The sequence below is a fragment of the Rhinoderma darwinii genome, chromosome 10 (assembly GCF_050947455.1).
Source record: "Rhinoderma darwinii isolate aRhiDar2 chromosome 10, aRhiDar2.hap1, whole genome shotgun sequence".
NCBI classification, from domain to species: Eukaryota; Metazoa; Chordata; class Amphibia; order Anura; family Rhinodermatidae; genus Rhinoderma; species Rhinoderma darwinii.
The window spans coordinates 3,402,931-3,415,797 of NC_134696.1; the positions used below are offsets into that span (position 1 = coordinate 3,402,931).

Here is a 12,867-nt window from a genome sequence, read left to right on the forward strand (position 1 = left end):
TTCATGGCAGCCATTGTTACTTATGAACTGGTTTTGTATAATATTCTTCCCCGATTACTACATTGCGTGAATGTCACGTAGAGAAGCGCTGCCAGCTTGGGAACACGTAGGGAATCGCTCATCTATTTTTGTAGATAACATTTTCTTCGCTCACATGGTTGTTGTGAATTCATGTGTGAACCCGAGACAGAATTGGGGGAAGGAGAGACGAAGTGGAATGTGATTTATAAAGCGATTCCTTCAGTCTGGTGAATTATTATGTAGCTGAGAATAAGGACAATTATATCTCTCCTCAAGGAGGTGATAATCGCCCAATAGACGGCCACACGTGAGTCATTGCTTGGATGCCCCCAATTCATGTTACAGTTCCTTCAGGGACCAGAAAAAGTCGAGGTTGCAGAATCCTGGGGTCATTCTGTGATCACGTCATTCAGATGTGTTTGTAGAATCTCCTTCCCCCTTCTTACTGCTCATTATTGTGGAATAGGCTTTCCTCCATCACAGCGCTGCACCTATAGGGGATGAAGTTGCCACAGGCAATATCCATTCAGCTGCTCTAATGATGGGATGTGTCCATAGCTTCCTATAGACTTATCCTTTCCATAGAGCAGCCTCACAAGCTGCATGTGAATTGAACATATTGGGAGACTATGGGCAAAAAACGCCAAGAAAATCGGCGTGCAGGCAGAGGAAAACCTGCCTCAAAATTTCAAACGGAATTTTAAAGCAGATTTTCTGCCTGTAAAAAACCCTGCGTGAACCTAGCCTTAGGGTATGTTCACACGCTGTGTTTAAAAAACGGTAGCTGAGCGCCTCCCAACATCTGCCTATTGATTTCAATGGTAAAAACGGCGTTTCGTTCAGACGGGGCATTCTTTTATGCGGCTGTTTGAAAAAACACACCGTAAAAATAAGTGCATGTCACTTCTTGAGCCGTTTTTCATTGTGTCAATAGAAAAACAGCTCCAAAATCGGCTCCAAAGAACGCATCAAAAAAACGTTTGAGGCTTTCCTTTGAAAACAGCTCCGCATTTTACAGCCGTTTTTACCTTCGCGTGTGAACACGGCCTCGTACTTTGTTTATGTTTGTTTGTTTTTTATTTATTGTTAAATATTTAAATTGAAATAAAAAATAACAGAATTAGGCAGAGAATGTTACATATAAAAGTCGCAGCGTGGCCAGAAACCGGAATGTAGAGTAGAAATCGCTGTAATGTTAGGAAGGTGTCCGGTACGAGGGTCCACCACGTCTCCTAAGCCCGGAGAACCCTTTTATACTGGATCTTCCATATTAATCAGCCCTTTACTTTACTCTGGGGATTTGCAGCAATTGAGTTGAAGCTCGTTTATTTCTAGATCTCCCGGGTCGCTGTGACCGCCACGTTCTCCTGACATTTCTTCTTGTAGTGAAGGGTTCGGTTTCCTGTTCCTCGGGGACAATGTGTCTCTTTTGAGAAGGTTATTTTGCATGGTGGTATAAATGTGAGATTGTGGGGTCACCAGGACTTCTGGAGGATGATCAAGAATGGGTGATGGGTTCTTGTTAACACGTTACCCAGCAGATACAGTGTATATATAAGATATCCCCTATTATTGTGTAGTTGTGTATATATAAGACATCCCCTATTATTGTGTAGTTGTGTATATATAAGATATCCCCTATTATTCTGTATTTACCGTTCAAAAGTTTAGGGTCACTTAGAAATTTCCTTATTTTTGAAAGAAAAGCACAGTTTTTTTCAATGAAGATAACAATAAATTAATCAGAAATCCACTCTATACATTGTTAATGTGGTAAATGACTATTCTAGCTGCAAACGTCTGGTTTTTAATGCAATATCTACATAGGTGTAGAGAGGCCCATTTCCAGCAACCATCACTCCAGTGTTCTAATGGTACATTGTGTTTGCTAACTGTGTTAGAAGGCTAATGGATGATTAGAAAACACTTGAAAACCCTTGTGCAATTATGTTAGCACCGCTGTAAACAGTTTTGCTGTTTAGAGCAGCTATAAAACTGACCTTCCTTTGAGCTAGTTGAGAATCTGGAGCATTACATTTGTGGGTTCGATTAAACTCTCAAAATGGCTAGAAAAAGAGAGCTTTCATGTGAAACTCGACAGTCTATTCTTGTTCTTAGAAATGAAGGCTATTCCATGCGAGAAATTGCCAAGAAACTGAAGATTTCCTACAACGGTGTGTACTACTCCCTTCAGAGGACAGCACACACAGGCTCTAACCAGAGTAGAAAGAGAAGTGGGAGGCCCCGCTGCACAACTGAGCAACAAGACAAGTACATTAGAGTCTCTAGTGTGAGAAATAGACGCCTCACAGGTCCTCAATTGGCAGCTTCATTAAATAGTACCCGCAAAACGCCAGTGTCAACGTCTACAGTGAAGAGGCGACTCCGGGATGCTGGCCTTCAGGGCAGAGTGGCAAAGAAAAAGCCATATCTGAGACTGGCCAATAAAAGGAAAAGATTAATATGGGCAAAAGCTCAGACATTGGACAGAGGAAGATTGGAAAAAAGTGTTATGGACAGACGAATGGAAGTTTGAGGTGTTTGGATCACACAGAAGAACATTTGTGAGACGCAGAACAACTGAAAAGATGCTGGAAGAGTGCCGGACGCCATCTGTCAAGCATGGTGGAGGTCATGTGATGGTCTGGGGTAAAGTGGGAGATTTGTACAAGCTAAAAGGGATTTTGAATAAGGAGGGCGATCACTCCGCAACGCCATGCCATACCCTGTGGACAGCGCTTGATTGGAGCCAATTTGATCCTACAACAGGACAATGACCCAAAGCACCTCCAAATGATGCAAGAAGTATTTAGGGAAGAAGCCGGCAGCTGGTATTCTATCTGTAATGGAGTGGCCAGCGCAGTCACCAGATCTCAACCCCATAGAGCTGTTGTGGGAGGAGCTTGACCGTACGGTACGCAAGAAGTGCCCATCAAGCCAATCCAACTTGTGGGAGGGGCTTCTGGAAGCATGGGGGGGGGGAAATGTCTCCCGATGACCTCAGCAAATTAACAGCTCGAATGCCAAAGGTCTGCAATGCTGGAATTGCTGCAAATGGAGCGACCAAAGCAAAGTCTGAAGGAGAAAATTATTATTTCTAACCTTGTCAATGTCTGGACTATATTTTCTAGTCATTTTGCAACTCATTTGATAAATATAAGTGTGAGTTTTCCTGGAAAACACAAAATTGTCTGAGTGACCCCAAACTTTTGAACGGTAGTGTATATATAAGACATCCCTTGTTATTGTGTAGTTGTGTGTATATATGATATCCCCTATTATTGTGTAGTTGTGTGTATATATGATATCCCCTATTATTGTGTAGTTGTGTATATATAAGATATCCCATGTTATTGTATATTTATATATAAGACATCCCCTATTATTGTGTAGTTGTGTATATATAAGATATCCCCTATTATTGTGTAGTTGTGTATATATAAGATATCCCCTATTATTGTGTAGTTGTGTATATATAAGATTTCCACTATTATTGTGTAGTTGTGTATATATAAGATATCCCCTATTATTGTGTAGTTGTGTACATATAAGATATCCCCTATTATTGTGTAGTTGTGTATATATAAGACATCCCCTATTATTGTGTAGTTGTGCATATAAGACATCCCCTATTATTGTGTAGTTGTGTATATATAAGACATCCCCTATTATTGTGTAGTTGTGTATATATGACATCCCCTATTATTGTGTAGTTGTGTATATATAAGATATCCCCTATTATTGTGTAGTTGTGTATATATAAGATATCCCCTATTATTGTGTAGTTGTGTATATATAAGATATCCCCTATTATTGTGTAGTTGTGTATATATAAGATATCCCCTATTATTGTGTAGTTGTGTATATATAAGATATCCCCTATTATTGTGTAGTTGTGTATATATAAGATATCCCCTATTGTTGTGTGTATATATAGGACAGCCCCTATTATTGTGTAGTTGTGTATATATGACATCCCCTATTATTGTGTAGGTGTGTATATATAAGACATCCCCTATTATTGTGTAGTTGTGTATATATAAGATATCCCCTATTATTGTGTAGTTGTGTATATATAAGATATCCCCTATTATTGTGTAGTTGTGTATATATAAGATATCCCCTATTGTTGTGTGTATATATAGGACAGCCCCTATTATTGTGTAGTTGTGTATATATGACATCCCCTATTATTGTGTAGGTGTGTATATATAAGATATCCCATATTATTGTGTAGTTGTGTAGTTGTATAAGATATCCCCTATTATTGTGTAGTTGTGTGTATATAAGACATCCCCTATTATTGTGTAGTTGTGTGTATATAAGATATCCCCTATTATTGTGTATTTATATGTAAGACATCCCCTATTATTGTGTAGTTGTGTGTATATATAAGATATCCCCTATTATTGTGTAGTTGTGTATATATAGGACATCCCCTATTGTTGTGTATATATAAGATATACCCTATTATTGTGTAGTTGTGTATATATAGGACATCCCCTATTATTGTGTAGTTGTGTATATATAACATATCCCCTATTATTGTGTAGTTGTGTATATATAACATATCCCCTATTATTGTGTAGTTGTGTATATATAAGATATCCCCTATTATTGTGTAGTTGTGTATATATAAGATATCCCCTATTATTGTGTAGTTGTGTATATATAAGACATCCCCTATTATTGTGTAGTTGTGTGTATATATAAGATATCCCCTATTATTGTGTAGTTGTGTATATATAGGACATCCCCTATTGTTGTGTATATATAAGATATACCCTATTATTGTGTAGTTGTGTATATATAGGACATCCCCTATTATTGTGTAGTTGTGTATATATAACATATCCCCTATTATTGTGTAGTTGTGTATATATAACATATCCCCTATTATTGTGTAGTTGTGTATATATAAGATATCCCCTATTATTGTGTAGTTGTGTATATATAGGACATCCCCTATTATTGTGTAGTTGTGTATATATAACATATCCCCTATTATTGTGTAGTTGTGTATATATAAGATATCCCCTATTATTGTGTAGTTGTGTATATATAGGACATCCCCTATTATTGTGTAGTTGTGTATATATAAGATATCCCCTATTATTGTGTAGTTGTGTATATATAAGACATCCCCTATTATTGTGTAGTTGTGTATATATAAGATATCCCCTATTATTGTGTAGTTGTGTATATATATGATATCACCTATTATTGTGTAGTTGTGTATATATAGGACATCCCCTATTATTGTGTAGTTGTGTATATATAAGATATCCCCTATTATTGTGTAGTTGTGTATATATATGATATCACCTATTATTGTGTAGTTGTGTGTATATAAGATATCCCCTATTATTGTGTAGTTGTGTATATATATGATATCACCTATTATTGTGTAGTTGTGTATATATAGGACATCCCCTATTGTTGTGTGTATTTATAAGATATCCCCTATTATTGTGTAGTTGTGTATATATAAGATATCCCCTATTATTGTGTAGTTGTGTATATATAGGATATCCCCTATTATTGTGTAGTTGTGTATATATAACATATCCCCTATTATTGTGTATTTGTGCTGCTGTTCTGATTGTTACAGGAGGGTAATATCAGACAAAGAGTCAGGTTATGCCTTGTTCACACGCTGCAGAATTGTTGCAGAAATGTCTGTACCATACATGTGAATGGGGCTGTTTCTGCAGCGGGTGCTTGAATGTTTACAAACCCCATTCACATGTAGGGCGATTTCTGCCACAAATCTGTGGTGGGTGATAATCCCCCGACACCCACATCACTCATACCAAAAAGTAACTGCCCCCTGCACTTAATAACTAGTTGTATCACCTGTAGTGGGAAAACTGCAGCCAAATATTCAGATCTCCGTCTTTCACATCGCGGGGCACCGACATATATGAAATATCGATATATATTGTGCTGCAAAAGCCTAGCCACGAAAACTCCCAGTCTACCGCCACCGTGTCCGGCTCGCTTTTATAACTTCTTCAAGTGAGCGGGGGTCTTTAGTGCGTCCCTTCCCTTCCCCCAATAGAGATCTTTCTGGTATTGAGCATCGAACTAGTCACAAATGGCGACATGACTGTAAATTCATGTCACCATTTGAACATTTTAGTGCACATTTGCAACCATGTTGGTCGCCATCTGGAGCGCTGTAATGTAACTGTTTGCCATAAACTTTTATTTTTCAAGTTAATGGGGTATTCCGGATAGTACAAGTTACCCCCTATCGGTAAGTTGCTGATCGGTGGGAGTCCGACGTTTGAATGAAGTGGCAGGTCTCTCGTGCGCACTGCCGCTCCATTCATTCTCTATGGGAGCGTCGGGATAGCCGATTACAGCTTTCACCTATTTCCTGCGCTCCTATAGAGAATGAATGGAGCACATCAGCGACCTGCCGCTCCGTTCAAATGAGGGTACGGGTCTCGTGATCGGTGGGGGTCCCAGCTGTTGGACACCCACCGATCAGCAAGTTACTCCCTATCCTACTGATCTAAGCGGAGAGAACTTCCAGGGCTCTCAGTGAGGTGTAAATGCCGCGATACATTTATAAATACTTCCTAGTATTGCGCCATTTTTATCAGGTGAATCAATACTTGAATTCCCGTGTGTTTTGATGCTGTTCATGCCGTACGTGGAATATTGTCACATCATAGGAATCCTTTCATCTCCTTGTGATGATAGAATTGTTGACCATTGCTTCCTCCGGGTTAATCAATAATTGTGTGATTGTACAAGAGGCGTCCTGCATCACACAAGACAATTTCTGCCTCTCATTGTCCATCGCGTCTTCGTCCCGGAGATGCCTCAATCAAGAGGAACCCTAGAGTAAGGGTCTGGAGTCAAACACTCGAGGCGGACGTAACGCCAGAACGCACCGCCCCCCCCCCCACCGCAATCATCTCTCCCAAAGAAACAATCAATCCGCCAGTAACACTTCCACAGCAAACATATTATTAAGTTGTACTCGGCGCTATTGTTCATTTGAGGGCTCGCAATTTAAATAAAACCGAGATTATTATTATCATTTTTTTATGAACTTGGGGGAGAGATTTTTCTGTTCTGAGCGATGTACATAATAACATTCGGTTTTTATGCAAAAAAAAAATAAAAAAAGCGTCTCAAGTTCTGTTCATTATTAATTCATTAGTAGATTGTAGTCATTGAATCCGGTTGCTGAGCAGTGTACAGAGCGGGGTCTTATCTTATAGGGAAAGCTTCAACATGGGACGTATGACCACATCTGCAGCGTCTGACTATAACCTCCATAGAGCGAGGACATGATGCACACAGTCACGTAGCCATTGGGGTGGTGTGGAGGTTGTAGTTCGCCCCAGTGCCCGGGGGAGGGGTGACCTATGTGCCACATAAGGACAGTAGTGCCATAATGCGGGTAGTACAGAAAATTAACAGTTTCAAGATAATTGCGCAGTGATGTCATAACTCTAGACAGATCCTACTATACAAATAACGACGTCACTTTTATCCTGTATATAGATCCTACACAGTGTGAAGTCATTGGATGTCACAGCTGTTGACGGATCTAGTTAAGAATTTGCAGCAGGGCTCCTCTGGGTGGAGAGAACCTTGATCTGTGCACATTGTCTCTAAATAATATCAATATTTCATGAAGAGTAACACTGTGCTGCAACAATGTATATTATGGAGAGCGGACCTCCCTTAGAATGGCCTCCAGGTTGTTTTGGAGCGCCATGTCTCTCCTAGTTGGGTTGGTCTTTCCCTTAGGCCGAATTCAGACAAACGCGGGGAAACTCGGACGTGAAAAACTGCAGTTTTTCACGTCCGAGTTGCCCCCGTTTTCACGGATCCCCACAGACGTGAGTCTATCGAGGGATCCGTGAAACGGAACAAGGCAGGACATGTTCTATTTTTCAACGGACCGTACACACGGTCTGTTGAAACAGCGCCCATGTGAACGGCCCCATTGATATACAAGCGCCCGTGGGAAGGCCGTTGTTTTAATGGCCGTCACACAGACGTATATCACGGTCCTCTGAATTCGGCCTTACTCCTACATAGGATGAGAAGGGGCAGGTAAAGTAAGTGCAAGGTTCTCCTGTATGGGGGGGTGTAATGGGTTCTCTGGTGGCCCTCCTTTTGGGTTTTGATTAGGGGCCCCATTTCTTAAGCCCCTGTGTATTATCATTAGCTATGCCATGTCTATTCTGTAAGATAAGGGGTCGATGCCAATTGCTTCACTGGAAAAGTTCTTATGATGTTCAATGCAGTTGAGGCCATAACCCACTTGTCTTTGGGCCACATTCTCACCTGTAATTACACGACTTTCTATTTGCAAATCACAAATCGCCCATGGGACCAATATGTTTTCTATGACGTTAATAATGATCTTTGTGTCTTCCGTTTGCAGGTCAGTCCTCCTTCACCCAACAACCGCAGGATCAAGTGGTCGTGGCTGGGCGGCCGGTGAGCCTACCGTGTGCCATCCCCGGGTATCATGGTGTCGTACTCTGGATCAAAGATGGACTGGCGCTCGGTGTTGGAAGAGATCTTTCTGGTATGTAACATCCACAACTTCTAATGCAGCTTCATTGTTATGGGATACGTCATTTTTGCTATTTGATAGATCTTTTTATACTCCTAGATTATTTTCTCTTACTGCTAGATTGTTTCAATGTATCACAGTCATGGAATAAAATAATCCTACATGCTCGATCCTCCTCTACCTTTCCCATCTTCCAACGTCAGGCGGCCCCTATAATCGTTTGTTTGAAACTTTACCCTGGAGTCTTGTTCCGGAGATTCCCAACTATTCCTGAACGGCATTATCATAAAAGGTCCGGGACTCTGCATAGTAAATACTCTGTGGACTTACCAGCAGTTGATGTATTTCCTATGAAGACTCCCAGGCAGTTCATGATAACTGCGTTGAGGAGCGATGACCCGGCTCAAGAGTATGCCGCAGTCTAGAAGAAGTTTGCGGGGGACTCCAGATCGGTGGCTCCAGGGTAAGTGTTACTTTGGGATATTTAAGAGGCTCTGTCACCACATTATAAGTGCGAGATCACGCCATGCTGTGTGAGTAAATCCCACAGAAACGTTACCAAAGTGTTGGGAGTGTGAAAAGACATCGCGTCCTGGCTGGAGGTGATGTCTATTCACTCTCAAGACACTTCAGTAAAAGTACTGTGGGTGTATGTGACAGCACAGCGTGATCTCGCGAGATCACACTGTGCTGTCACATATAGATGGACATGAGTGGAGAGAAGTGTATGACGCTGATTGGTCACTGATTGGTCGCGGATTGGTCAGCGTCATACACTTCTCTTCACAACGCCCAGTTGGTCAAAAGTTAAGAAACGCCCAGTTGTCTATTAAGAAACTAATTAGCATAAATCCAAAATTGTTCATAACTTGCTAAAAAATGATCGTTTTTCAAAATAAAAACCACTGTTGTTCTCTACATTACAGCGCCGATCACATTATGTAGGAGACGGGGGGCACTTATAATCTGGTGACAGAGACTCTTTAAGGCACCACAAAAGCTGAATTTGCAATTGTAAATGTTTAAGATTGTTTCATAGCATCTAATGCTACAAAAGGTCTACATGGTGGGTTCATGAAGCTTGTCTCTGATTTAGGCTACCCTCGATACTCTGTAGAGGGTGACCACTCGTCCGGAGAACACCACCTAAAGATTCAACGGGCAGAGCTCCAGGATGATGCGTTGTATGAATGTCAGGCTATACAAGCTGCAATCCGATCACGGCCCGCCCGGCTCACTGTCCTGGGTAAGTGGCATCTCAGAATTTATTGGATAATCTGTGTCTCTGCTATGTATTGCATATAATCTGTGAAGTACTTAAAGGGGGATCCCACCTAAACATAACTTCTGACATGTTATGTCTGGGATTTTAGATTTACTGTCCCTTTAAGTGAAGTTTCTCTTAGGCCACATGCACACGACTGTATATTTCATCCGGACCCAATCATTTCTATTGGCCACGGACACCTTTCCGTATTTTTACTGATGGGTGTCCGTTCTGAAAAAATTATAGAACCCATCCTTTTCTTGTCCGTAATTACAGCACAGACTCTCCCATAGAAGCCTATGGGCGCTTCTGTAAATACGGACGGCTACAGATGTGAATCTATAAACCATCCGTATTTACAGAAACGTTGCTATGCCACATGTTGGTGACATCATTTATATGGATCAAATACGGATGCAATAGGGACCGTATTTGCGGATATACAGTATACAGATAAGTTACGGATGACTACGGATCCGTATTTACAGACAGTATTTCTGGATAGATGAAAATACGGTCGTGTGCATGGGGCCTTAATGTTTCAGGATGCGTTGAACTGAATGTCTATAGGTTGTTCCATCCACAACAGACAGGTGCATTTTGTTTTTTTATTGAGGATCTGACCAAGTTTTAGGCTGGGTTCACACGACCATGTTACGTCCGTAATGTACGGAACGTATTTCGGCCGGAAGACCCGGACCGAACACAGTGCAGGGAGCCGGGCTCCTAGCATCATAGTGATGTACGACGCTAGGAGTCCCTGCCTCTCCGTGGAACTACTGTCCCGTACTGAAAACATGATTACAGTACGGGACAGTTGTCCTGCAGCGAGGCAGGGACTCCTAGCGTCGTACATCACTATGATGCTAGGAGACCGGCTCCCTGCACTGTGTTCGGTCCGGGTCTTCCGGCCGAAATACGTTCCGTACATGACGGACGTAACATGGTCGTGTGAATCCAGCCTTATACCCACAGCCACAAATAACAGCAAAATGCGTTGGGAAAATTGGATTCTCCTGGATTTTTGGAGCTTATTATCAGTAAGGCTCTGTTCACACGGTTAACAAAATACAGCTGAAAATACGGAGCTTTTTTCAATGGAAAACAGCTCCTGATTTTCAGTTGTTTTTTAATCAAACTCGTCGGAACAGAACGCCGTGACTCCCATTGAAATCAATGGGCAGATGTTTGTAGGCGTTCTGATTCCGATTTTTCAGACGTTTTTTGGGTCGTTTACGGCCCGAAAAACAGCCGAAAATAGCCCGTGTGAACATACCCTAACAGTGACGAGAGCCGCCATTATTCTCACTCATATTGTGTTATTTTAGATGAAAGAATAAGATATCAGAGGCTGGAGAAGAAGGAGGACTTCTCCCTCCTGAGGTCACACCTGTTACTGGTCACTATGTTAGAGAAATGGTGCATTGTTTCATGTACTGGAGATGCAGTAATCTTTAATATATACAAATGACATGACAGCCTGACCTCTTAAAGAGCCATCACACAGCAAATAGATAATGACTTATTAAAACAGAGCTACTAAGAACATATAATAACATTTTATCAGTGAAACGTTGAGGTTATCACAGCTGGATATATCCCAGATAAGATTGTCATTGTGGGGGAAGGCATTTCTGCACACACAGCAGACTTCCTGTCAGGTCACTGCAGCAATCCTCTTCCCAGACTGAATAAGCTGCTAACAGAGAGCACTAATCACATAGTAAGTTTAAAGCTGGTCTCACGGACCATTTTCTGTTGGCACCGTGCTACTGCAGAGGTACTGCTCCTTTCCTAATAAGCTGAATAGAAGGAGTCTCCTCCGCTATACTGCCTTGTTACTGGAAAGACTGCTCCTTCCCTGACAAGCAGGCAGAAAAATTTATTTCTATTGGCTGCTCTGCATTGAACAGCAGATGAGGTTGCAGAGAGGTGGCTGTGGGGAGAGTGACTGAGAATGTGCGTGTCCTCATGCACTCAGCTCCTTAGGTGGATGTGCACATTGATATACACTTGAACACCAGGTGGCGCTATATTATGTATGTAAATGTCTTAATTCTTCACTGGATCCGTTTTTAACAGCATGTAAACGGCAAACATTGTTAATGATCTATACAATGAATATGATATTTAATGTTGGGACAATCCTTTTAAGTTAAGCTGTTTGTAGGATATAAGTGATGCTCCTTTTATAAAAGGAAAAAAAGTCATTGGATAAATCCTTGTTCACACTGAGTGAGATCATCTGGGATATTACAAATTTACGATGCGCTCTCCTGGCGGCAGACGAGGCCTTAGAACAACCAAACACCATACACTATAGCAAACTAAGCTCATGCAAATGGCCCCAATCTGCGGGATATTCACAGGGCCCATTTACAGGACGCTGAATCAATATCTGCCATGAGACGAAATATTTATCTCTGTGGAGGGGATGCAGATTCGTCACGTCGCTGGTGACTAGAACCGCCGCACCTCATTATGTAAATTGTGACTTTAAAGCGAGCGCCGCGTTAAGCCTAAAAAAAACATGATGAGTTGATAAGAGTTGGGAAAAAAAATTGATTGAGATGAAATCATTGGGTGATTTTTGAGGCAGCGCAGCTCATTAGATGTTTGAATAAGCCGTGATGTTAATTAAACCGTTTGGAGAAATTCAAACATGACGGATTTCTGAGCAAATGCTGGGTAAACATTTTTGGCAGAATCACTGGGGTTTTGAGAGCGTTTGCAGATCAAAGCCGAAGGGGGCGGGGTGGGGGGTCTGCTTAGCTGAAGAGACAGGACCCTATAGCCGAGGGGCTTCATCTAGGGGGTATGTATATATATCAGCATGTCTGCAGCCCACCATGGAAGAAAAGCTGGAGGCCCCGCTCGTCGTGCCCACGTCGCAGGACTCGCTGAGACACCCTCTAATTAGTGCCGACTTTCTCTCCAGAGCTTCACACAAATTACTTGTTGCGTTGTGATATTTTGACGCTCTCCCAGGAGGTGCAAACAAGTAAAAGGGACTAAGCAAAAAATTTCC

General features: G+C 41.5%; 1 protein-coding gene across 5 annotated transcripts in view; it reads left to right on the forward strand.

The window, feature by feature from the left end:
* KIRREL3 (kirre like nephrin family adhesion molecule 3) overlaps positions 1-12,867 on the forward strand; it is a 614,569-nt gene that overhangs the window by 442,998 nt on the left and 158,704 nt on the right. For all 5 annotated transcript variants that reach the window (XM_075839161.1, XM_075839163.1, XM_075839162.1 and 2 more), the window contains 2 exons: positions 8,438-8,584; positions 9,669-9,818. In XM_075839161.1, coding sequence (XP_075695276.1) covers positions 8,438-8,584; positions 9,669-9,818 — 297 coding nt within the window. The remainder of the gene's footprint in view (positions 1-8,437; positions 8,585-9,668; positions 9,819-12,867) is intronic.